The sequence below is a fragment of the Pocillopora damicornis genome, chromosome 6 (assembly GCF_964200805.1).
Source record: "Pocillopora damicornis chromosome 6, jaPocDami1.2, whole genome shotgun sequence".
Lineage (NCBI taxonomy): Eukaryota > Metazoa > Cnidaria > Anthozoa > Scleractinia > Pocilloporidae > Pocillopora > Pocillopora damicornis.
The window spans coordinates 13,384,375-13,408,784 of record NC_142675.1 but is presented as its reverse complement, the minus strand read 5'-3'; the positions used below and the strand labels follow the sequence as shown (position 1 = coordinate 13,408,784).

General features: G+C 39.5%; 1 protein-coding gene and 1 pseudogene across 1 annotated transcript; both read right to left on the bottom strand.

The window, feature by feature from the left end:
- Nucleotides 1-12,336: 12,336 nt before the first annotated feature.
- On the bottom strand, nucleotides 12,337-20,763 carry LOC149044073 (uncharacterized; annotated as a pseudogene).
- Nucleotides 20,764-22,164: 1,401 nt separating this feature from the next.
- Nucleotides 22,165-22,900, bottom strand: LOC113673194 (uncharacterized). The gene has a single exon (XM_027189565.2). It carries the CDS (start codon nucleotides 22,807-22,809, stop codon nucleotides 22,222-22,224), a length of 588 nt encoding a protein of 195 aa, XP_027045366.2. The 5' UTR covers nucleotides 22,810-22,900; the 3' UTR covers nucleotides 22,165-22,221.
- Nucleotides 22,901-24,410: the final 1,510 nt, after the last annotated feature.

Genomic DNA, 24,410 nt, shown 5'->3' with positions numbered 1-24,410 from the left:
TGAGGTGTTAGATCGCAAGAGCTTCAGCTGACGTAAAGACCTCAAAGAATGTAACAGGCCTTAAAGTAAAGATGGCATTTGCTGTCAGAGATTCTACGGCTTATAATGTACCTATCAAGTCTATAAAATGTTCTATATTATCCAATATTCGAACCCTTAGTAGTCCTTGTAGCTGTATTTGCAAAGCGTTTGTTGAGGGCATATTCATTGGACGTCATAAGTGTGGGGCTTCAGTGTAGCATACGGTAGATAACCTGCCATACCTGAATGCAATCTTAAGATAGAGAGTTTTATTGATTGAATTTTTGCAAGCTTCACCCATTTTTTTTTCCTTAGGGAGTTAGGCACATCATGGAGCTTTTGCCAAATCTCTTGAGCTTTAGTTTCATGTGTTTCAAACCAAAGTTTACCTCTCAGTTGCTTAATTTGCCGCATTTTATAAATTTTTAAGCGTGGGGCCGGAGGACGAGTTAGCGTAATGTGTTTTAACGGTGCATGTGGTTCAATGCACTGCAAGATAAGGTCACCTAAAACGTAGAGATATTCCTTGCTATAATTCGGGGCGTAAAAACAACACTCAATGGGAGATTAGCACAGTCTTCTAGGTAGGTCTTGTTGTTGTACTTACGTTCATAGCGGATTTATTCTGAAATTGGAGCGAAACTGGTAACACGAAGTTGAAGCTGTAAGGCTAATATGGTACATATACCAGTTGTGAACCTGTAATGCTAATACGATTATTTTAACGACTTCGACGAATTAAAATAGATTGCGCAGTTTATGTAATTAAAGCATCTAAGCTAAAGCATTTAGGCTAGGTTGATCGTTTCAACTACCCTGACCAATTGATACATTGCACCAATTAGGCTAGGTTGACTGTTTTAATTACTTAAATCAATCAAGCTAAAGTTTTGAGTTTCTGCAGCTTAAATGATGGATTAAACTACCTCAACAAATTAAGATTGATTGTGATATTCTGGCAGTTTATTTGTGTTCGCTTGTTCTACGACTTTAGTTATTTTAAACCAACGGAGCTAGATTGTGGAGATTTTCCGATTGCAGCCTTTAAGGAAGTTTTTTTAAGCTACCATGACCAAATGTTTCGGCAAGTGTGACTATTTTACAATCCGTTCAGTTTACGCCAGATCGTGCAGTTTGCATTGTTAAACCAGTTATGCTAAGTACGTATTTTGTCTAGTTCAACCGTTTCAGTAGAATTGACCATTCGAACTACCTCGACCAATTAAAGGAGATCTTTACATCTTTTGTGCAATTGAACCATTTAGGCTAGACCACCATGTAAACTACTTTAACCATTTTAGAAATAGCACTATTCCTAGTCATTTAGTTTGTTTAGTTGATCCATTTAAGGTAGACTGACTATTTGAACGAATTCAACCAAGCAAGATAGATTGTGCAATTCGTGCAGTTTTACTGCTGTCACTACGTTAATCATTTAACCAATAGAGCCAAATAGGCTACATTCTGCAGTATGTGCAGTTGATACATTTACGCTAGTGATTCATGAAACCCCCGGAAAAAAATTCTGCTATTCTGCACTATATCTGCAGTTTACCCCTCGTGGGTTACCTGAACATTTTGATAACCTATTCAATTCACCTTTTCCTTTTTTCCAGCATTGAAATCGTTTGAGCCAATAGCGCTAACTTGTGCTTTTTGTGCATTTTAGTAGTTCTTAGCTCTTTAGATCATAGAAAGCAGTTAGTCCAATTCAAGTATACTCTGCAGTTTGCAATATTCAACTGTTTTCCTCTCTCTTAACATAGAAACCTTTTGAATCTTTCCTCGGTAGAGAAGACAGTTATGCTCCGCAAATAGCGCAATATGTCTTAATTAATTGAAGACCTTGATTTGAACTTAATTTGCTAGAGTTAACAAAATGCATAACTTGTTTTAAAGGTTCAACTGCACAATCTGGCTAAATTTGTTTAAATAATCCAACAAGCTTAAGAATAAGAATCGTATCTTCCTTGATGAAGCGGTTTACGCGAAGCGGTCCCATACTAAATAACACCCGTGTGGTGTCTATGTATTTTCTCGCGAAGTTCATTTGACTTGCAGCGTCAACTCTTCTAAGGTTCTTTTTTCTCAGTATTCTCATGTGGGCATCAACTACCATGTGAGTCTGTTTAAAGTTATTCTACAGAGTTTTCCATGTTTTGCTGTATCTCTGACCAATTGAAAGGTTTACACCTTTCTTTACAACATCTCTTCCCTGTCCAACACACTGCACGAGACAGCAAATAAGTTTTTGCAAATTGTCGGACACGTGGCTCTCAATATGGTCGTGAAAATTAGCGAGAAATTTAAAACAGGCAAAAGTGGTGTGGAAGAGATAAAGTTTTAAGCTAATGGTGCAATTAAGTCAATTGTTTTGTTGTCACAACGTCTGCTTTATAATTCTTCGCGCTTGACTTCGAGATCAACAGCAGCCTTCTTTAAAGCCATTTCTGCTTACATTTTTTCAATTTTCCTCTCTTGGACAATTTCAAGCTCTGTCTTCTTAAACTCAGCTTGTTCCTCTTCCAAGCGACTGCCTTTGCCCAACTGCTTCCACCTTTAGCCATGCTTCTTCAAGTATTCTACGCCTCTCCTTGAGGTTACTCGAACTCGAATGGGATCTTCTCCCAGTCTTGCTCGACTGACGCCATTTGTGAAGTGTGTTTCGCCTTTAAATTTCCACGTGCAGAGCTCTACTTCGACAAAAAACTTTTCTTTCTCGTAACTCTTGCTGGCAACATTTCTTATCCTTTCGTCATCCTCAATTCTTGAAAAGGCCTCGTGGGCATCTACGAGCTTGTAAGAAGACAAGGTCGTAATCTTCCAGAGCTTCAATTACTTCTTGTTAGCGCGCATCTTTGGAGAAGTCCTTAGATAGATTTGAACCTCTTCCTTACGTTTCCTAAATGTCCCGCTCTTTTCGCCTAGCTATAGATCAAAAGTCCCTTATATTCGAACTTCCTCTGAACTTATTAGTTTCGACAGCAGTCTCTCCCTGAAGGTGAGATTACATTCCGTTGAATCTGCAGTTTCAGTTTCAGTATAACAAATGAAATCTTGTTATATAATCTTAGCTGTGGCTTAAACGTAAACTTAAACTCGAAACAGACCTTGTGCTCTCGAAAACTTGATACCTTATCGTCACCAGTGGTACACGTTGTAAGTGACTCACTGAAATATATACTTTACTGTCCGAATTCCAATTAGGTTTAACACATTGCATGGACAGAATGCAAAAACTAAGTTGGTTCAAGTAATAATGATGAGAAAAATAATGGCTCTATTCAGCATTTCTTGAAAGTAGCTTGTCATCCGCAAAATACATCCGCAAAAAAAGGCAAATGTTATTTTTACCAAAAATAACTACATCTTCTAACAAAGAAACTAAGAACAAAAGATTGATAAAATAAGTATACCCATCCAAAAATGTAATGCAAAAATTACATCAAACTTAAAGGTTATCTATGCCATTTTTTTTTATCAAATTCTAGAAGGTCATTAAAAAGAGTTGATTAAACTTGATACAATCTGAAGAACCTGCTCCCTATCCACGCAAGCAGTTGACTGTCCATTAAAGATAAGACCTTGACAATTCAGGAGCCTTTTCTTTCTCCGGGACAGATCTATACATTACAGTGTCAAAGGCCTACGTGAAGCCAGCTACGACGAGCAGAGTGCGTTCGCTCTTACTCATTACATATACTTAATAGGACAGATGTTGTAAAGTGGCCTTCCCTAAATCCTGAAATAGCGAATTTTTTTTTTTAACAAACTTAACCACTTAATTGTAAATAAGTGTCTTGTAGTTTTTAGAGAAGAAAGGCCATATAAAGAAAAAGTGTCGGGTTTTGGTGCAGAATACGGTAAATAACTTCCCATATTTCGATGACATCCTTAGATAAAGAGGTTTGTTGATAAAATTTGACAAGCTTCACCTACTTCTTTCTTTAGAAAGTTAGGCACATCACGGAACTTTTGGCACATCTCTTGAGCTTAAGTTTCGGCTTCAAACCAAAATTTGTCTTCAGTAGCTTGGTCTGCCGTATTTCATCTTTTTATAACAATGGAGCTGGAGGACAAGATGGCGTGATACGTTTTAGCGGTGCATGTCGTTCAATGCACTACAATATAAGGCCACCCAAAACGTCAAGTTATTCCTTCGGATCACTCAATGGAAGATTAGGACAGTCCTCTACGTACAACTTCTCATTGTACTGACGATGGTTGCAAATGTATTCAGAAATTGGAGCGAGATGAGAAACACGTATATCCATGTAGTTTGACTATTTATTCAGTTCAACCGTTCAGTTTGACTTGTTAAAGTGTCACCGCCAGTTCCAAGTTTAACCAATTTACCAATTAAAACAATTATCCTAGTTATACATTCTGTCGAAACACACCATGTTTGTGAATTATATACAATTTTTTGATGAACCGTTTTATCTACTCATGCAGTTTGTGCGATTGATTATAATGTAAACTCCTTTAACCAGTTAAGAAAGACCGCTATTGCTAGTTATTTAGCTTCTCCAGTTCGTCAATTTAAGCTAGATGGACTAGTTAATTCAATCAATAAGGATAGATTGTGAAATTTGTGCAGTTTTACTAACCTCACTAGATTGACCTTTAAACTAGTTGAACCAATTAGCCTTTAATGTCCAGCATATGCAGTTCGACCTTTTACACTGGTCATCCATGAAACCCCTGGAACCAATTCAGCTAGTTTGCACAATTTCTTCTGTTTCGCCCTTGTTGGTTACCTGACCATTTTTACGGTTTATTCAAGCAAGCGAGATTCAGATTTCTTGATATTTTCGCTTTTTCGGTCATTCAAATAATTTCAACCAATATAGCTAAATGATGGTCTTTGTCCATATTAGCAGTTCTTAGCGACCTACATTATTTTAAGTATTTAGTCCAATTGAACTTTATTGTGCAAATTGTACAATTACACTGTTTTGCTTCTCTTAACGTTGAAACTCCTTAAACCGATTCGGCTAGTCTATGCTCCTTGTCTGGTTGAATGTTAAGTTATCTCTAATGGTTCAACCGCACTAACTAATTCAGCTTCCCAAACGGTCAACTAATTTGAAACTGCACAAATTAACCAAGCGCTTAAGAACATCAACTCCAAAACATCAACAAACGAGCTTTATTAGTTCAAGTAACTAGAACCGCCTTTTTACGTAAAACGATTGAAGTAGATAAATGCACAAACTAACGGAATTGGTTCAACTGTTTAAAACGGTTAAAAACGCTGAAACGGTTCGAATAAACAAATGCACAAACTAGCAAAATTGGTTCAACTAGTTAAATTACTTCAAATAGCTAAAAAGGTTCACTTGGACAAAATGCATTAACTAACTGAATTGGTTCACTTGGGTCAAGGGATCAAAAAAGCCAAACCAAATTATTTAGGCAAAATGCACAATCTAAGTAGATGAGCTAAAACGGTTCAACTCGACAAAAAGACCAATACAGCTAAATTGGTACAACTGGTTCAAGAGAGCAAAATGGCTAAAACGGTTCATTTGGACATATTGCTGTAACTAAGCAAGTTGATACAACTGGTTGAAATGGTCAAATTAGCCAAACGGTAGATCAGCACAATATCCGCAAAATTGCCAAGTTCATTGAAATTGTTTAGATGGGGTCAAATTAAGTTAGGAGTTCAACTCAAAGACATGCGCTGACAAGCTGTATTATTCGCAATTGCTAAAACTGCGAAATTGCTGTTTTACACTTGTCTGTTTGGCACAAGTAAGAGAGATTAGTCTCCGAAATTCCCGTTTTTGAGAGAAAGGAATTCGTTGATTTACGTGAGTGGAGAAATTTGAACTGGAAGTCCCTTATCTTAGTACTGAGCGTACCCAACCTTTCTCCCTGTGCTCAAAACTGTGATGGTAAACGAACGTGGAGTCAAAGCTTCTGGGAGGAATTTAATGATTCATTAACCCTTGGTGGAAGAGAAAGAGTTCCAACCCTGAGACATGACTTCCAATGCAATGAATGGTCAGCTGGCAGAAGATTTTTAACCAAGGATTACTTGGATCTGGGCTATATCCCTTGTGTGCTCATCACGGCATTCAGTGTATGTGTGGTATTCGAAAAGACCTCAATTCATGAGGATATTTTCCTCCGGTCGTTTCAGAATTATATTACCATGGATCAAGAAGACGTTGTTGCCGAGCTTGTCAAGGGGAACTTTGACGCGAACGAGCTGATTGACGTACTTAACAGTTTTGGCTAGATGAAACTCCTGACAAAAAAAAAAGACAGAGATCTTATTCTAGAGGTGACTGATCATGAAATAAGTGAGAAGCCCCAGTTCATGGCCTATGATGCTGCATGGCAAAGAAGAACTGACTACTGTCGAAAGTCTGTGGCATTTGAACCAGACAGTTGAGCCCACTAAGGGGAAGATGCGGGCAGATCCTCAAAACAACTCTGAGGGAGGCGGCTGAGAGAAGAGCTCAAACAATTTGCATGGTTATTAGCATGGTTTTGTATTGGATGTGCTCAAGCATTCTGCCGACTTCTTTAGTTTTCAAGCCAGCTTGCCAACAAAGAAAGGCGGCACTCTACTGCATGGAGGTGTGACGGAGCCTTTCCACGAAATTAAGCTTTTGACTCAACAAAAACTCATCTCCTAATCTTCCAGCGTCCTCCAACGTCTTTGCATTTTGCTCATCGATGAATGGCCGGACATCACTACGGCATCGCTATGATTGATTCTATTTAAATTGCATGTGACGGGTATTACGAAATTTTGCCCTTTTAACAATTCCGAATAATACAGCTTGTCAGTGCATGTTTTTGAGTTGAGCTCTTTAACTTAAATTGACCATCTAAACAAGTTGAGTTAATTTGGCCAGTTTGTGCATATTGTCCAGATAACTCGTTTAGTTAATTTGACCATTTTAACCAGCTGTACCAATTTGGTTAGTTAGAGTATTGTGTCCAAATGAACCATTTTCGCCATTTTTGTGGTCTTGAACCAGTTGAACCAATTTAGCTAGTTTGTGCATTTTATCTACTTCAATCGTTTTATGTAATTTGACCATTTTAGTTAGTTGAACAAATTTTGGGTTGAGTTTTGGAGTTGAACTCGTTTACATTACTTGATGGGCTTAGTATTAGTAATCACATGATTTTGAATGCAAATTGCACTCGAAATGCTTATTTATTCCAAATTGCATGAAAAAAGATTATGTAATTAAGTATTAATAATATACGTGAAAATATACGAGGTAGCTTGTCCATAATTATGCAGAGGAAAAGTGCGTGCATCATGTGGAAAAATAATTTTATTCCAACCTTGCAAGTGACATTATGCGTTTGGTCAAAACAACTGCAAACGATCAAAACAATAAGATAAAATGATATTTTCAAATCTTTAAGATGCAAAAAAGTTCAAAGTCCGGTCAAACAGTTCAGTAATTGTTCAGTCTGTGTCCGAATCACTTTCGATGAAATAGAATCGTCCTTTACGTAGTTTAACAGGCAAGGCCTTGTATTTGAGGTTGAATGTGACAGTGCAGTTAGTAAAGGAAACCGGCACTGGTTTTGGTTTGCTACTTCCCATTAAGATGGCCCACGAAAGCTGTTGCTTTTTGTCTTCGTCGGCTTCATCGTAGTCATTTATTTCTTTGACCAGTGACTTTTGCAATGGATAACCTCTTGAGATTTGCTTTCTTCATCTTGCTAACGGGCGTTTTGCGGGCACTGTGATTGGCAAACCGCTTCTCAGATGAGTGAAGGGTTGTTTGGGAGATGATGTTTTCATCATGGAGTTGTTTTTATTTTCTCCCATGGGCTGGACTTTAAACCAAGTTTTATCGCCAGGTCCACTGTTATATTTTATAGAGAGATAAAATGGATCACTTGCCTTGAGATTGCGAGGCCTACGGTTGATGTACTGACGAAGCAACGCAACTGAACATCTCTCACCACTGGTCTGAAACATTTTGGGCTGAAACTGTCTTGGCTTTGCGTTCAAACCTCCAGGTCTGGTTTTAGTAGACTTTTCGGCAAACTCAACAAATTCAAGGCCGTTATTACCTTCCCTGATTCTGAAATCCTCCAGTCCCATTTCATGGTGTTCCTGTCTTCTATGGAGACCAAATTGTTGGGTAAGTACCACATTGTATGAATAAGGACTCTGGGGCTTTACCACGGAGTTTCTCGCTCTTCTAGATAATTTCTTTTTCCTTTTCCGATAGTTGTCGAGCTTTGTTTAGCCGCTTGCCGCGGCCAGCTAAGCGAAGCTGTCTTGCTTTCCCGTCCAGTACTTGTTTGGAGGAACTAAATTCTTTGTCCCGTATAATGGATAGTCTATAGCCTTTGTTCTCTCCTGTGTCTATTAAGTGATGTTATGGTTACTTTCAGATTTCCCGGTTCATAATCTTCCCTATTTTTGTATACAGTATTTTCATTGTTAGAGCTGATTTCAGCTGCTGTATTGTTGTAGCGGTGGCAGAAGAAAACCTGCCTAAAATACCCAACATTGTTTCGCTCCCAAATTTTCAGTGTATCCAAACGTTGCAACATCCAAGGTTCGCATTTGATTGGCTATCTGTGAGTTTCTTTAATTACTGACCAATCAGAATGTCTGGTTTGTTACTTTCTTTGCAATGAATTAACCCTCTTCTGCGCTGAATTACCTAAAAACTGCATTTATCTTAACCAATCAGAACTGAGTAATTTTTTCATGTATATTATCATATTTCTGTTTTAGCAAGTTGAATATATTTAGTTTCTTTGCGCATGTTTTCGAGTTGAATTGTTTGCAATAATTTGACTGCTACGACAATTTCAAGCAATTGGGCTTGTTTAATCATTTTCTCCAAATAAACCGTTTTAGCTGTAAAGTTTTAAACAGTTGAAAAGACTCAAGGTATTGGTGTACATTGTCTAGTTGAATCGTTTTCAGCAATCTGATTGTTCTAGGCAGTTAAACAAATCGGCTGAATGGGTTATTTTGTTCAGATGAACCGTTCTGGCTATTTTGATATTATCAACCGGTTAAACTGATTCAGCTAGTTTGTGCATTTTGTCCAATGAACAACGGTAGCTCAATTGATGATTTTAAGCGCTCGAACCAATTGAAATCGTGTAAACGGTGTATTTTGTCCAAAAGCACTGTTTCAGCTAATATAATTAGTTAACCAAATTTAGGCGAACTGACTATACCGTCCATTTAAACCTTTTTACACTAATTTAATCGTTAAACCAGCTGAACCATTTCTGGAAGTTTGTGTATTTTCTTCAAATGAGCCGTTTTAGCCATTTTGATAATTTGAAACAGTTGCACCAACTTAGCTAGTTTGGCCACTTTGTCCAGTCGAACCATTTTTGCATATTTGGGGCTCATGATTTAACATTAAATCGTGAGACCTTAAAAATAAACATTGCTTACCTTGTTACGCTGGATTTGAGTAACATTTCTAATTTTTTTATGCTGGATTTGCGCAACATTTCCTGTTTGTGGGTGCTTTTTGCTTTTCACACCCCAATTTGAACGTGATTTGTACTGTTAATGTTCCGTATATCAGTAGTTCAATTTTGTTCATCCTGTTCAACCCCTGATGAACTCTGTGTGTTCAGACGAAACCAGTTTTTATTTCCAAAAATATTTTTAAAAAGTTAAAAAAATCAGCTAAATAGATATATCTGTTACTCGTATCGCTCCAATTTCTCAATACATTTGCAACGAGCTCCATTACAATGACAAGTCTTACGTGGAAGACGGTGCTAATCTCCCATTGAGTGTTGCTAATGCCCTGGACGATCCTAATGAAAAACTTGACGTTTTGGGTGACCTTACATTACAGTGCACAGAACGACAAGCACCGCTAAAACGTATTACGCTAACTCGTTCTCCAGCTCCATGGTTAAAAAATGATGATAGACGGCAGATCAAGCTGCTGAGGTTGAAACTTCGGTTTAAAGCACATGAAACTAAAGCACAAGAGATCGAGTAAAAGTTCCTAGAAGTGGCAAACCTCCTAAAGAAAAAATGCAAGAAGCTCGTCAAAATTTCATCAATAAAGTTCTTTCATCCAAAAGTCTCATAGAGGTATGGCAGGTTATCTACCATAAACTGCACTCAAACCCCACACCTTTGATGTACGACGTAGATGCCCTCAACGAACGCTTTCCAAGTACAGCTACAAGGACTACTAGTGTTGAAACATTGGATATCTAAGAAGATTTGTTAGACTTGGTAGATACATTACAAGCCGTAGTTTCTCTGATAGCAAATGACACCTGTTATATTCCACGAGGTTTTACGTCAGCTGAAGCTCCTACGATCTGACACTTCAACATCAACTGGCCCTGATCTAATTCCATCAAAATTTAAAAGCCTATTGAGAGCTCTTTGATTAACGTAATCGATTCATTCATTAAAATTATGCGACTTTCAAGATAAATGGAAACAAAGCTCGCATAACTCAAATCCCTAAGTCGGATAGTTCTTCAGATAACAATGATCTTCGACCAATCTCTGTATTGCCTGTTTTGTCTAAAACCCATAAGAGGATAATACACAACCAAGTTGCTAAGTTTTTAAAAGATCACCATCTCTTAGAGGATGCCATTTCTGAATTTAGGAAAGGCCACTCCACAACATTTGTTTATTAAGTATACGTGATGACATATTGAAGGTTATGAACCAGAGCGAATGCACTCTGCTTGTCATAGCTGACTTCTCGAAGGCTTTTGACACTTTATAGTATAGGTCTGTCCTTGAGAAAATGAAAGCTCTTGGATTCTGAAGGTCATACCTTTAATGGACAGTCAACTACGTCTGTAGAAGGGAGCAGTTTCTTCAAAATGATGACCGTATTTCAAAATCTGTTAGTATTAGCCTTAGCGTCCCACAAGGCTTGATTATGGGTCCCCTCAGTTTTAACCAATATATTGCTGATCTGCAAGGGAAACTCAATTGTACTTGCCATCAGTATGCTGATGATACAATAATGTATATCAAGCATCAAAGCCTGGTAAACGTACATCTTGCATGACCTTAGTGCAAGGTAATATGCATAAACTGCAATGCTGAGCGAACGGAGCTAATATGGTCCTAAGTCTTAGCAAAACGAAGTACATGCTACTATCTTCTGGTAGATTCTCTTCTCATCACGAACTTTAAAAACACTGACATTGACCTTGTATTACTGGCAGAACTTTATGGGACCTACATTGACCACTACCTTCACTCAGAAGAAAATATTAAGCAAGTTTCAGCCTCTTGCTATCGCTTTCTTAGAATCTTAAGGAAATTGAGGAATTTTCTTGTATTTAATATTTTTAAGCAGTTAGTTTAGGCCCTCGTAGTTTCCAATTTGTATTGTAATTGTGTTGTTCCTCATAATGTACCACATTACTTTCTTAAACGCCTACAAAGAATTCAAAAGCATGTGCGAACTTTGTTGTTGGCAAAATTGTTGAAAGGGAGGATATCATAAAGCTAAACTGGTTACCCGTTAAAAGAACATGTTAAATGGCATTTGTTGAAGTCAGTTCACTAGGCTGGTCTTTTTTTCATGAATGGTCAAGGGTTACCGGTTACCTCGCCACCAGGGAGACTCGCCACCAGCGAACTCGCCACCAAGGAACGATCTCGCCACCAACGTACTCGCCACCAAGCGAAGTCTTCTCGCCACCAACCACCAATAAAGAGATAAACTAGAATAAAGTAGTTGAGGAGAGTAGTATGTTCGAACGAGCACAATTCAAATCGGCCGATACGTTTGTGCGCTTGTCTGTATTTAAATTATGACCTTCGGCGACGTGTTAGATGTGTTCCGTTCTTAAGTCATTGACATCGAAACGTATCGTGTTTGTCTTTTGCACGTAACCGAGGAGAAATTGCAAAACTCGATGCGAGGAATAAAAACTTACTTGAGAAAAAATGAAACTTCATGGGAAGAAATAAGTGATGAAATGAAACTCGATAGCAGTTGTATTAAAACTAGATGCGAGAAATTGTCAAGTCGGTGCGAGAAATTGTAAGCGTCGATGGACTGAAGCTTTCCTAAGGCAACTACAGTTGTTTTCCAAGGAGAGTTAACAGTTCGAACCAATCGATTCCTGAGTTTGTTTGCTTATTTGTATAAAAATTTCGACGTCTGTGATGTTATAAGTTCGAACGAATCGACTCACGAGTTTGTTTACTTATCTGTATGCAAATTTCGACGTCTGTGATGTTGTCAAGGGAACTTATTCAATATTCGGTCGAATTATATTACCCAGTTTCCCCGCGGCAAAATAAAAACAAACTTTATTGAATATTAAATCTAGAAGAGCAGCTCATATGTTGATCATGACTTTTTGCAGATGTGGCGGCTCCTAAAAGAGCCATTTTTAGCGACCTGGAAACGTCCTAAAGACGCAACCAGGGCGCGGTGGCTCCTAAAAGAGCCGTTTTTTGATGTTCCAGGTTCTGCTTCAGGTTCTGGTCGCCGGGCCGTTCAGGTAACTGCAGAGTTTGAGAAGGCGGCGGGCAGAAATCTCGTTGCCGTTAAAGTCTTCCCAGTGCTTGAAGATTTTAGATTGAAGCAGCTGGTACTTCTTCCGCTGAATCCTGGACAGCTTCCCGTCTGACACTAGCCTTATCTGAATGGAGACAAGTCTGGCCTCCTGGTGTAGCAGCTCCACCAGCAGGTAGAATGGCAAGTGGACTCTGTTGTTGGCTCTACTGTTAAGACCGTGGTGCCACGCCTCTATGTCGTTGTTGGTGCGGATCGGCAGCATGAAGACAGACCAACAGGATTGAGGCCACATTGTGCTGGTAATCCAGTTCTCCTCCACGTACAAGGCAAGTGCTTCCAGAGCAGTGGTAGTGGCGCGGTCTCTGAGCCGCTTAAACATCGGTGTAATCTTGGCTTCCGGCAGGAAGGGCAGCGCCATGAGTTTTCTAATGTACTTGTAGGTACGGGTGTCTGCGCGGTAGGCTGGCTCCAATCCTAACTCTTGAACCTTATTGAAAAAAAGGAAAACAAATTTTCAGAGATAAGCAGTTAAGCACTTATTTTTAACTCCGCTGAATCCCTGAATACAGGTATGCATTAAGCTTGATTGATATTATTCAGAGAAGAGCCCTTAGAGAAGGACAGTAGGTAGGTATGGGTTTAATTGAAATTATTGAAATAATGAAAATAGATTTTTAGAGATATGCTGTTAAAAAATTAATATTTTTTATCGTGTGTGCCTATATAAATTCTTTCTTTAGGTATGCGTTACCTTTCTCCACAACGCTTGCGTCCAGTGAAACAGACATCCCTGCAGTGACACGTTGGGCAGCAGCTCTCTAAAGACTTTCCAGAGAGCTTGTTCAAAGTCCAGAGTGATGCTTCTGACTGCTAGAGGCGAAGGAAGTATTCTCAGCACTTCTTGCAACACTGTACGGTAGTCCTGCTTTCTCTTACCAGACATGAGGACAAACAGTAGAGGAACCTGTTTGGCTTGCTCGCCGCTCCTTGGGTGAAGGGCTGACGACAGAGTTTAAATATGCCATCAACGTACCAGTTTTTGGCCAGGACAAGCTGCTGCAGTTGCTGGTTTGTTGCGAAGAGCAAGTGTCGCTTGCTGCGGCTACGGACGTCTCCCTTCAAGAACCCGGCAGGAACATTCTCTTCGGAGATGTCAAACGCCAAGTCGGTGGGGTCTTCGGGTCTCAGCTGCTGTCTTAAGCGGTTCGCGGCTCTGGCCATGTTTTCAGGTTTAGGCAGTGACGGGCATGGATGTTCATCTACCCGCTCCTCCAGAAGCACCTCATTGACGATAGCCGAAGCTGGCCTGAACAAGTTCTCTCGTGCTACCTGTGATAAAGAATAAGATACAAAATATGAGTGTATAGGAAATTTGCATATTTTACTCCAACCTTTACTCCTGTGGTCACATCAAATATTTTCGAGTGGCTTCTACTATCTATTATCTAAGATAATTACAAAGTAAAGTGTGAAACAAGAAATTTCTTCTGATTGGCGGTTCGTATATACTAGAAAACCCCATGCCGTAATTTATTTGAACGAACTTCAAAAAAAGTTTAAAAAAATATATTAACCGGTGAACTAATTCACCTAACTTGTGCATTGATTGTGCAGTTTTAACCGTCTTAGCTAGTTTTTTGGCAATTTAACCAGTTGTGTCTATCTGTATATATCCAATATCTGTATAGATCCTATAACGATAGACTATCTCGATGCTACTCTGCGAAGTTAAGCGTAAGTGAGTTTGAGACTCATGTCTTTAACAACCTTTAGGTCAAGAAATAGAGGGGAGTGATCTTGTTTATTACGCTTTAGAGAAAATACAACATTACAAGATTTAACAGAATTCATATTTACGAACCATTTGTAAGCCCACTTTGATATCCTACTTAAATCAGAATTGAGGCGACCAGCTTATATGTCTGGCTGGTCCACAATTTAAAACAGTGTTATATCATCAGCATAAATCAAAGGAAGAGAGGTGATATCATCAGCAATATCATTGATGTAAATAAGAAATAGAAGCTGTCCTAACTAGGATCCCTAAGGGGACTCTAGAATTCACTGTTCGCCAATCAGAGGATTGCCCTTCAGCTTTGAGTTAAGCAAATAACTTCAAACCATCAATGTAAGGGTAGTTGCCTTCCCAGAGCTTCTAATTAATGCAACAAACCAGCGTTCCACACCTTATCAAATGTCGGCTTAAATCTAGGAAAACAGCACGGGGCTCTCTACCATTCTAGTGGGCTTCATAGATCTTGTGTTCAAAGAAAATCAGCTGGTTATAAATGCTAAGTCACCAGGCCTGAAACCAGACTGGAGTTTATTTTAAAAAAAAAAATCCCCAACAAAAAATTGTATAAGTGAAAGAAAAAAACTTCTTCACAGATTTTAGATAAACTTGCCACAAGAGAAACAGGACGGTGACTCGTTTTGAATTGACGGTTATCACTTTTAAATATAGGAATAATATTTGCAATCTTACACTCACTAGGGTACTGACCAAGTGAAAAAGACTTATTGATAAATGAGTTCAATGGTTTATCCCTAGCAAGTATTTTTACTGTTTTCAGCCGAATGACCCTCCCAATAATCAAACAAAAATACCACCATGAATATGTCTCCTCTATTTTTCTAGTATTTTCATAAAAAGAGATCCAGTCTAATTCAGATAGTTCTCCATCCATATTTGTAGGGTTGACATTAGTAAAATTCCACACCTGCCTTTTGTAAGATCAACTTTGTTAAGTGACGATATTCTTATTTACGAACATAACAGAATGGTCAGCTGTACCAAGCTGTTTTTTTCTAAGAAACTAAATAATTTTTCACCTACATCGCCATTCCCTGATAGATTTGTAGAGTCGCAATGAGCATTAAAATCTCCCAAGGTAACGATGCAATATTGTTTAGGCAGTTGACAAATTATAGGGGAGCTCGTAGCGCGCGAAGCACGTGCAGCGTAGCCCCGTAATTATACGAAAAAGTAGTAATCCATCAAGCCGAAAAAATTTGGTTGTACGACTGTACGACCGTACGACCGACCGTACAAGGTGTTACTTTTAGCATGTGCAGCCAACTGTACCACGGGCACTATCTTAGCCATTACATAATGGAAGGGTAAGGGAGAAGCTAATGCGCAGGCGCGATTGCGAGTTTAACTTGGACATTAGTATGCGTCAGCAGACACCGTCAGATGACAATAAAATGCGCATACTCGAGCGTCGAGCTGCTGTAGCGTACTGCGGACACACGGTTAGGCATTGCACGAGGGCTTCACGTGGGCTTGTAGATGTGAAGCAGCGTGCGCAAATAATTTGCTACCCGTGTTTTTGAGCGGGAAATCAAACTGGTCAGGATGTAGTTGAACAGTAATTCTCAGTACCTTGCAATTTCTAAACAACTCGTAAGGCAACAATAGCGGCAGAGTTTAAACTTTGTCAACCGGAGGAAACTGTTATAATTCAAGTTCGTGGAGAGAGAGTTTTGAGTGAAAATAGGCTGGATATAAAGAGACAGAGCGACCAAAGAAAGCAACGAGTCAACGGCGTAAAGCGAATACAGAAAATCGCGCAAGAAAGTTAGAAAGGACGCCAAAATAGGCAGAATACGGCGAGAAGAGCGCGAAAGAGAACAATAAAGGGCATAATTAAAAGGCAGGTATCTAGCGAAGAGCAAAGCGAGAAGGAAATACAAAGTCGCTTCTGAAAACAACTGAAAAGAGGTCATCAACAAATAGAAGCGAACCACAAAGGATTCGCGAAAGAAGAGGAGGTAAGTCGTGTCCTCGCTGGGTTTTCTCTTACGCTAAGACCCAGAAAAAAATCAAACTTTTTTTTATCAATCGTCGTTTGATACTAGCTTTAGTTTTTAATTCCACTGATCACGTTTCGGTTAAACATTGACTCTGGCATTCATCGCCTAAAAAGCCTCACGCCGGTTCATCGCTCGAATAATATTTCATAGTGTTCGTATTCTTCAAGTCATTTCTTTTTTTTTTCGTTTGAAAGTTTCATCAGTCGTGGTGCTATGGGAAAAGAAGTTATCTTACGTATTTTGTTTTGCATAGAAAGTTTTCGAATGATGGCGAACGGCGAGCGTAAGTTTCTACTTTTTTTTCTCTTCAGTTAATTATCACAAGATTTACTCTAAAAAAAATTCGCGCTTTGCCGATGATGTGTTGTTTTACCCTTATCTTTCCCAAAATTGAAATATAATGAGATTGAGTCAACGATGTTCAAGTTTACATTATGTCAGACGCGGTAATTTGAAATCGACGATATTGTCATGTGAGAACCCGTCAAACATCTGAGAATCAAATTACGGACCGCAAATGTGTTGTGCAAACAAATTCACGGGTTAAATGAAGTTGGTGCTACAGCAGGATGAGTGAATTTCATTGTTTGGTTGTCGTACTTTTCAAGCTTTCTACTCGATTCGTTCGAACTTCAGGAAATGGTTTGTCTCACAAAACATGGAGCACTCTCTCTTCGCTCAACATCTCGAGGCGTTATGATGAAAATGCTTGCGATACGATATTTTTTCCTTATGCTGGAAACTGAAGAATTAATCTCTGAAATTGGTAGTCATCACATTTTGCGAGAAGCGTCCGAGCTGTGATCGTGCAATTAGACGGCTGTGACTAGGGAACTTAAGCAATGGAAGTTTTCGGGGTGACGGCGACTGGAGTGGCAAAGGGAAGCTGGGACCGATGTAGCCGTCGCCTCCCGCCAAATTCAAAGGAAAAAAATTACTTCTTTTATAGGAACAAGAGAATTAACACTGCTGTGTTATGCTGAAAATTTACTTTCCGACGATGAATTTCTCGTTTTATGGGAAAACTAGACCCTGTGAGCAGGGTAACTGGGAAACCTGGATGGTACTGGATCCTTGGAATCAAGTGTAGTGATACTATGGGTGTCGGACTAGTATACTGAAATAGTGCGCTCAAGTCTGGCCAAGGGAATACACCTATTTCAAAACATAGGCATGCAATGCATGCAAGAGTTACTTTTTTGTAGGGTGGGTGGATTACTTGAAACATTGTGAGTGATGTCTAGGAGAGAAGAATATTAATGTGGGAAAGAACGAAAATGTCGAATTACCTCACTCACAGGTAGTTTGTGATAGATAATGTGTGTTTTGCGAATAAATGTAACCAAAAATAAACTATATTGGTGCCACGGTTACCTGTTACTACAAAATGCAGACAGCAGACTGCAGACCGGATACAAAATATAGACTGCAGACTGCAGAGTGGGTACAAAATGCAGACTAAGAATCTGAAGAGTTTTTACGTCTGGTATATAATAACATGTCATCTTACAGCTTACCGAGCGTCATGCAATCGCTTTTCTGCGATCCGCCTTCACGATTATTTGCACTATTGTGGAATATTCCTGGCCCATTTCTTGATGAAAATCGATCGCAATATTATTTCAAGCCTTCAATACAGTCTTCTTACTTTGCGCGCGAGTTGGTTGGTGTGATGTCTGTACAGATTTTACCAACGTAATAAAAGTAGATGACGTGAATAACAGGCAGAAATCGCTAGAAAACACGACGGATACACAGGGTATGAGTAAGTTTTATTGATTTTACGAGAAAAATGTTCATATTTCGAAATATGTCGTTGTAAATCGACCATACTTCGTTCCTTATACTATTCCTTATAACGTGCAGTTCCTCTCGTAACTTAACACCGAGTCACACAACGCGTGACGCGTTCATGAATTAATCGTTGGCTTTTTCTCGAGACGTGAGCTTGGGCTACCTGTGACAAGACAATTGCGTAAACAATATTTAACATAATAACATTATACACAAAAAAACACAGGGTTTTGGATCACGTATTTATTAAAAAAGAATATCCATACAACTACAATGAAAACAAACATAAGATTCACTTTTCTGATCGTGAAATTAATACCATTCGTACTGTTATCGTAGCTACGTTCTTGCCATCAAGTGAATCCAACATGTCGTCTTTCTTCACAAGCAGTTTGCGTCCATTAAAGTTATGTTCTTCAGTCTCGCGGTAGTACTGTTGTGCAATAGATTGCATAGAGTATATGCAGTTTGGTTTCAGGTTTCAGATTTTGCTTTTTACAACAAGTGAACGTTTTTCAACTAAGACATTGGCATACTTAGCATACAAGGCATTCAAGGCTTTTATGGCTTTCAAGCGTTCGCGACTCAATCCGTTCCAAAATTACCGCTCAATAACATCTTTCAGTGTGGATTAGCCGCGATTAATACGACTTGTATGTGCGTCTGTAAGTATTTTGCGCGTTTGCGCCATAATGCTCCAGTAGATCGCAATCCAAATACGTTGAAATACAAAAAAATGACCAAAGAGTTTTATAAGCAAAATCTCGTGATTCGTCACGTGACCCGGCCCTGTCTGTGCATGACAACGTCAATCATCATCAAGATAACACGCGTGATCAGCATGTGAACACCTCATTGGATCACAGTTAGTTGTCATGGCGTTGAGGGCCCAATGACCTCTGGGTACTATTGCGCAATTTTTCCATTTTGTGGCGGAGGAAAAAAAAAAAAAAAAAAAAGACGACAAAGAAACAAAGGCATTTTATGACTGGGCTACCACAGGTATCCCAGTAACAATCAGTCAAGCAACCCAGATTTTCCTTGGGACAGTTATGGTCCGTTCGACCTCGAAAACATAGATGAAGCCGAATGTAAAGCAGAGTTTCGCGTAGAGAAGAGAGATCTCCCAACACTAAGAGAAGTACTCGGGATTCCACCCGCTTTCAAATGCCCACAGAGGACTATATGCGATGGAATGGAAGGACTGTGCATGCTATTGAAACGGCTAGCTTATCCTTGTCGTTACAGCGATATGATCACACGTTTTGGAAGACCTGTTCCTGAGCTGTGCATGATCACGAACCGAGTCATGGATTTTATCTATGATGCACATGGCCACCGAATCACTCAGTGGAATGACACTATACTGAATCCCGGATTAATTGAACAATATGCCACTGTCATCACAGAAAAAGGAGAAGCTCTAGACAACTGTTTTTGGCTTTGTTGATGGTACCGTACGACTGATCTCCAAACCAGGAGATATGCAGAGAATCGTTTACCTTGGGCACAAGAGAGTACATGCTCTCAAGTTTCAGTCGGTTGCTCTACCTAATGGGCTCATTGCCAATATGTTTGGCCCTGTGGGTAAGTGCCATTTAACAATATTACTTTATTACTGTCTGCAAAAATAGGGGCAGCATTGATTTGAATAACCTGATGCAGTTTTTTTTAAAGGGCATGGCTGAAATTTAATGAAAAGTCATTTGCCTATATACGACAGTATATAAAAAGCAAATGTAAGACCAAAAGATCACTAATATCACTTCTGTTGCTGCATATTAAAACTAGGAAGCTAGAGGTTGATCAATACTGTAAGTACCTTAAGTTTATTACTTTGCTTTTTTTCTTTACGTCAGAGGGTATGAGGCATGATGCAGGGATGTTGCATGATTATTCTGGGCTACTTAACGACCCCGAAGCCTATGCCTACTAAGCAACAGGGCGACCCTGCTTACCCCCTAAGAGTCTTTTTTCAGGGGCCATTCCGAAACCCCCACCTTACTCACCTTGATGGAACCATACAACAGTTCAATGAGTTCAGTAAGGGTGTCTGTAGAGTGGTTATTTGGAGATATCATAAAATATTTCAAGTTCGTGGATTTCAAAAAGAATCTCAAGATAGGAATGAGCAGCATTGGAAAGATGTACATTGTTTGTTTGTGCACTTCTCCAATATGCTTTGAGTTGCTTGTATGGCAATAATACTGCAACATTTTTTGACCTTGAGCCTCCCACTCTGCAAGACTATTTTGCTGATGTGTTGAAGAAAAGAGAACTTTATCTTCTTATGAAAATTTATAATTTGAAACAGTTATGATATGCAACAACTTAAACGTTACCTTACGAAATTTGAGGAGCAGCCTCTCCCAATCAGCTGATTAAAAAAAATGCATATAAACCTATCATGGTCAAGGGTTGTTGGGTTTAGCAGAGTTTGTCAGGCACAAATTTCAGACACTTGTTATAAACATATATTCAACATGTACAGTCGAAAAATTTTGACCGATAAACTAACGACAAAATGTTTAAGCCTAATTTGTGTTTTTTTCGTACCAGCTTCTGCATGACTACGTTTCAAAGACCTTGGAAGGTCTGCGTACAGGTTATTGGTTGTCTTTGCTGCTGTTTCCATAACAAATTCTTTTTACAGGATAAGGTTGTTAGCCTTAAGCCTAACCCCCATGCCCGCAGGGCCGTGGGACTGTCTTTAGTCTGGACCCTGCTCCTTAACCTTTCCGGCTTGGGAGGCCCTACCAGGGGTGTAAACACCCCCGTCGGCATAGCTCTCGGAGTCGCTGGGACGCACAAGTCACTCAGCTACGACAAGGCAACAGTCCCAGTCTTTGGCAGATTCTGAGAGCATATGGCATTCTACAACGCATTATTAATATCATCAAATGCTTCGATTCAAATTTCACATGTTGCATCGGTCAGGGAGATCTAAATTTTGAAGTTAAAACCGGTGTACGGCAGGGATGTGTCATGTCGTCCATGCTATTCAATATTGCTATCGACTGGGTCCTTTGTCGAAAAATGGAAGATCAGCGAAGAGGCATAAGATGGACCCCTTTTTCTATACTCGAAGACCTCGACTTCGCAGATGATTTAGCCCTATTGTCCCACACACGACAGCACATTCAGGAAAAGAAAGACCGGCTCAGCATGTTCAGCAACCAGGTCGGCTTGAGAATTAGCTTAAAGAAGACGGAGGCCATGCGTGTTAATGTCTCTTCCCCAACAAAGATCAGGATAAGAGGACAGGACATTTCACACACCAACAAGTTCACATACCTCGGAAGTGTGCTTTGCCAAGATGGGGGTACTAGTGTAGATATACAAAGCAGACTGAACGAAGCAAGAAATGCCTTTATGAGCTTAAGATCAGTGTAAAGGTCAGCAAGTTACAGCACAAAGACGAAGCTTAGAATCTATCAGAGCTGCGTATTGTCAACTCTCCTTTACGGCTCGGAATGCTGGTGAATGACAGAAAAGCACCTCTCAAAACTAGCATCCTTCCACACAGCTAGCCTCAAGATTATGAGAATCTTCTGGCCTCTGAAAATATCAAACGACCAGCTACTGAGGCAAACTAAGCAGGAGGGTATTCTTACACTTGTCAACAGGAGAAGATGGAGGTGGATCAGTCATGTGGATGCGGAAGGCCAGTAACAACATAGCCAGAATTGCAATGCACTGGACACCTGAAGGCAAACGAAGCAGAGGGCGCCCGAAAACAACTTGGCACAGGACAGTAGAGAAGAGACCAAGGGGGCTCAATTACAGCTGGAGCACCATTAAAAAACTGGCTAAAGATAGACAGGGTTGGAAGGATTTCGTTGCTGCCCTATGTGCTACACAGGCATGATGGGTAGTAAGTTCTGCATGACTAAGAAGCCACCAAAGTTTCCAATACGCATTCATCATAATAAGTGAATTTAAATGATTATAACATGAAAATATAAACATTTCTTTCATAAATGCCATTTTCCTATGAAAGTTAATGAACATAAATTAAATCTCTCTCTGCAAAGTGCCATTCAAAAAGACACCATTGGATGACAACAACAAATTGAGTTACAGTAATTAACAGTTAATTCCTCTCTTTAGGCAACATTTTTTCCATGAGGGTGAGCAATGCTTGATTCATCTGCTGTTGTTGCTGTAATATCAACAGTGTTTGGCTTTGTTGATCTTTCCTTAACTGTAGCTCTTCCTCTCTCAGAGAATGTTCTAACTTTGCTTTTTCTCTGAGAAATTCTACTGCATCACTGTCAATTCCCCTTTTTTTCTTTTTGGCTCCTTCCTCTCCATCCTCTCCACCTCTTTTTCTGGTGTTTCCAAACCGTTCCATGGCCTTAATCCGTGTTTCTTCCGCTGCCTTTTTATCAGCTTCAGCTTTCTTCTTTATCACTGTCAATAGCATGGTCTTCTTTTCCAATAAGATATTCAATGATCTCATCAAGTAGCCAACCTCAGCATCTATTCCAGTTGCTTGGATTTCTTCTGACATCCTTCTTTTATACTTTGTGCATAACAGTGTCCAACGATCGCGACATGACCGTTTTGCATCTTTAAACTTTGGGTAATCCATTGCCTTTAAATTACCAGATATAGAATCCCATAATTGACCCCTTTCTGGAGTGCCCATCTTGTACTGAAAAAGATCGCTGATTGTCATTTCATCCAGAAGAGCCTTGTCATGCTGCTTCGTCTATTCCATCACTGTTCTAGGTAACATTTAGACAAAAAAAGATTGTCTGTTTTGTTTATTTATGATTGATAGCTGCACATGCAACAGAGAACAGAAACAGGCTAATTTGAAATTCCGGTGTGATTGTTTGGTTGTCCATGAAACATAAAAATTTTACTTTACAACAATTATTGTAAAAGTTCCAACACCAGACATGAAAAGCTATTTTTCATTTGAACCAGGACAAGAATAAACCCATAGCAACCTTTATGGCTAGATCATTTGCATATTTTTGTGTTGTAAGAATTAAAATTCAGCATTCCTGCATGCGTAATTAGCAACTAATTTTAGAAACTACAGAATCTCAGAATTTCGTTAGATCGAAAAATCTTTCAAACTTTTGAATGGAGAAAGTTCCAACAGATGCAGTAATATCGAATTCTTAATTCTTAATTTGACACATAAATTCACTATTTATTACGCATGTATAAATACTGAATTTCGAAAATCTGACTAACGAAAGCTAGAAAGTTCAATATAAATAATCGATCCACTCATGGAGTCTTGGCCTGGTTCGACTGTAAAAAAAACATTTGTCATAAAAAGACAATTCAATATCCAGCTGCGTACTTTGGAAAGCTTCCTCAGTCGGCGTACGGGAAAAATTTTGTTGGGGGGGAGGTAAATCTTAAAAATGTCTTGATGCGGCGAAGGGCGCGGAAAGACCTTTCAGCAGAGCACAAGGTTGCAGGAATTGTGGCCAGGATGGAGGCAACTTTATATAGAACGGGTAAGATGTCATGGAGACCATTTTGATGCATGGTCTTTACCATCACGGCTGCGTTTTTTCTCTGGCATGGGTCCACGCAGTCGTAGTTTTCAAAGATTGACTTCTCACTTGATAGCATTTCACTATCCACGCCATAGAAATTTGATACAGTTTGGATGTTGTTGATACTTGGAGAATGGCTGAGGGATTTCGCCCGATGTGCACAAAACCTCCTGGTCATTGCCCTCAAACCTTGATTAAAGTTCACTGACGACTTTGTCAATACTTGTGTAATAAACTGTAATACGAAAGTGGTCTTTTGCCGTCTGTTGTGAGCTGTCATTCGCTGCAGCAGGTGTCTCGTCAGTAAGGCCCTGACGTCGACGTGATGGTCTGGTTTGAGGCACCTTGGCATCTCTGAAGGTAGATTTCGTACCCTCGATTTCTATTCTGATTTTTTGCGCTATAACATCAGCATGTGACCACATCTGAGTGAAGCTCTCTTCATTGCGACAATTGCTCAGTATCTTAACGACAGCATCAGCAGTCTTCTTGGCAGTGATGACATCCATCTGTTTTCCCTGTAGATATCTACTCAAATTATCAGTGTTTGATAAGATGAGCTTCAAAAATATTAAGCCATAAACAAACTCAAAGTCACAAAATGAGTGGAGAAGCGAATTACTTTCGTTGTGGGTCTTGGGATCGCGATCCTTTGATAAAGTGACCGCCGCCCAGCGACAGGACCATCTAGTGGTACTTAAAGATTTTAATGTAAGCGCAACATCCTCTTCATGAACTTCAATGTCCTTGAATAACG

Excerpts from the sequence above, each read along its gene's own strand:
- LOC113673194 (XM_027189565.2), bottom strand. The coding sequence starts at position 22,809 with ATGACAATCAGCGATCTTTTTCAGTACAAGATGGGCACTCCAGAAAGG.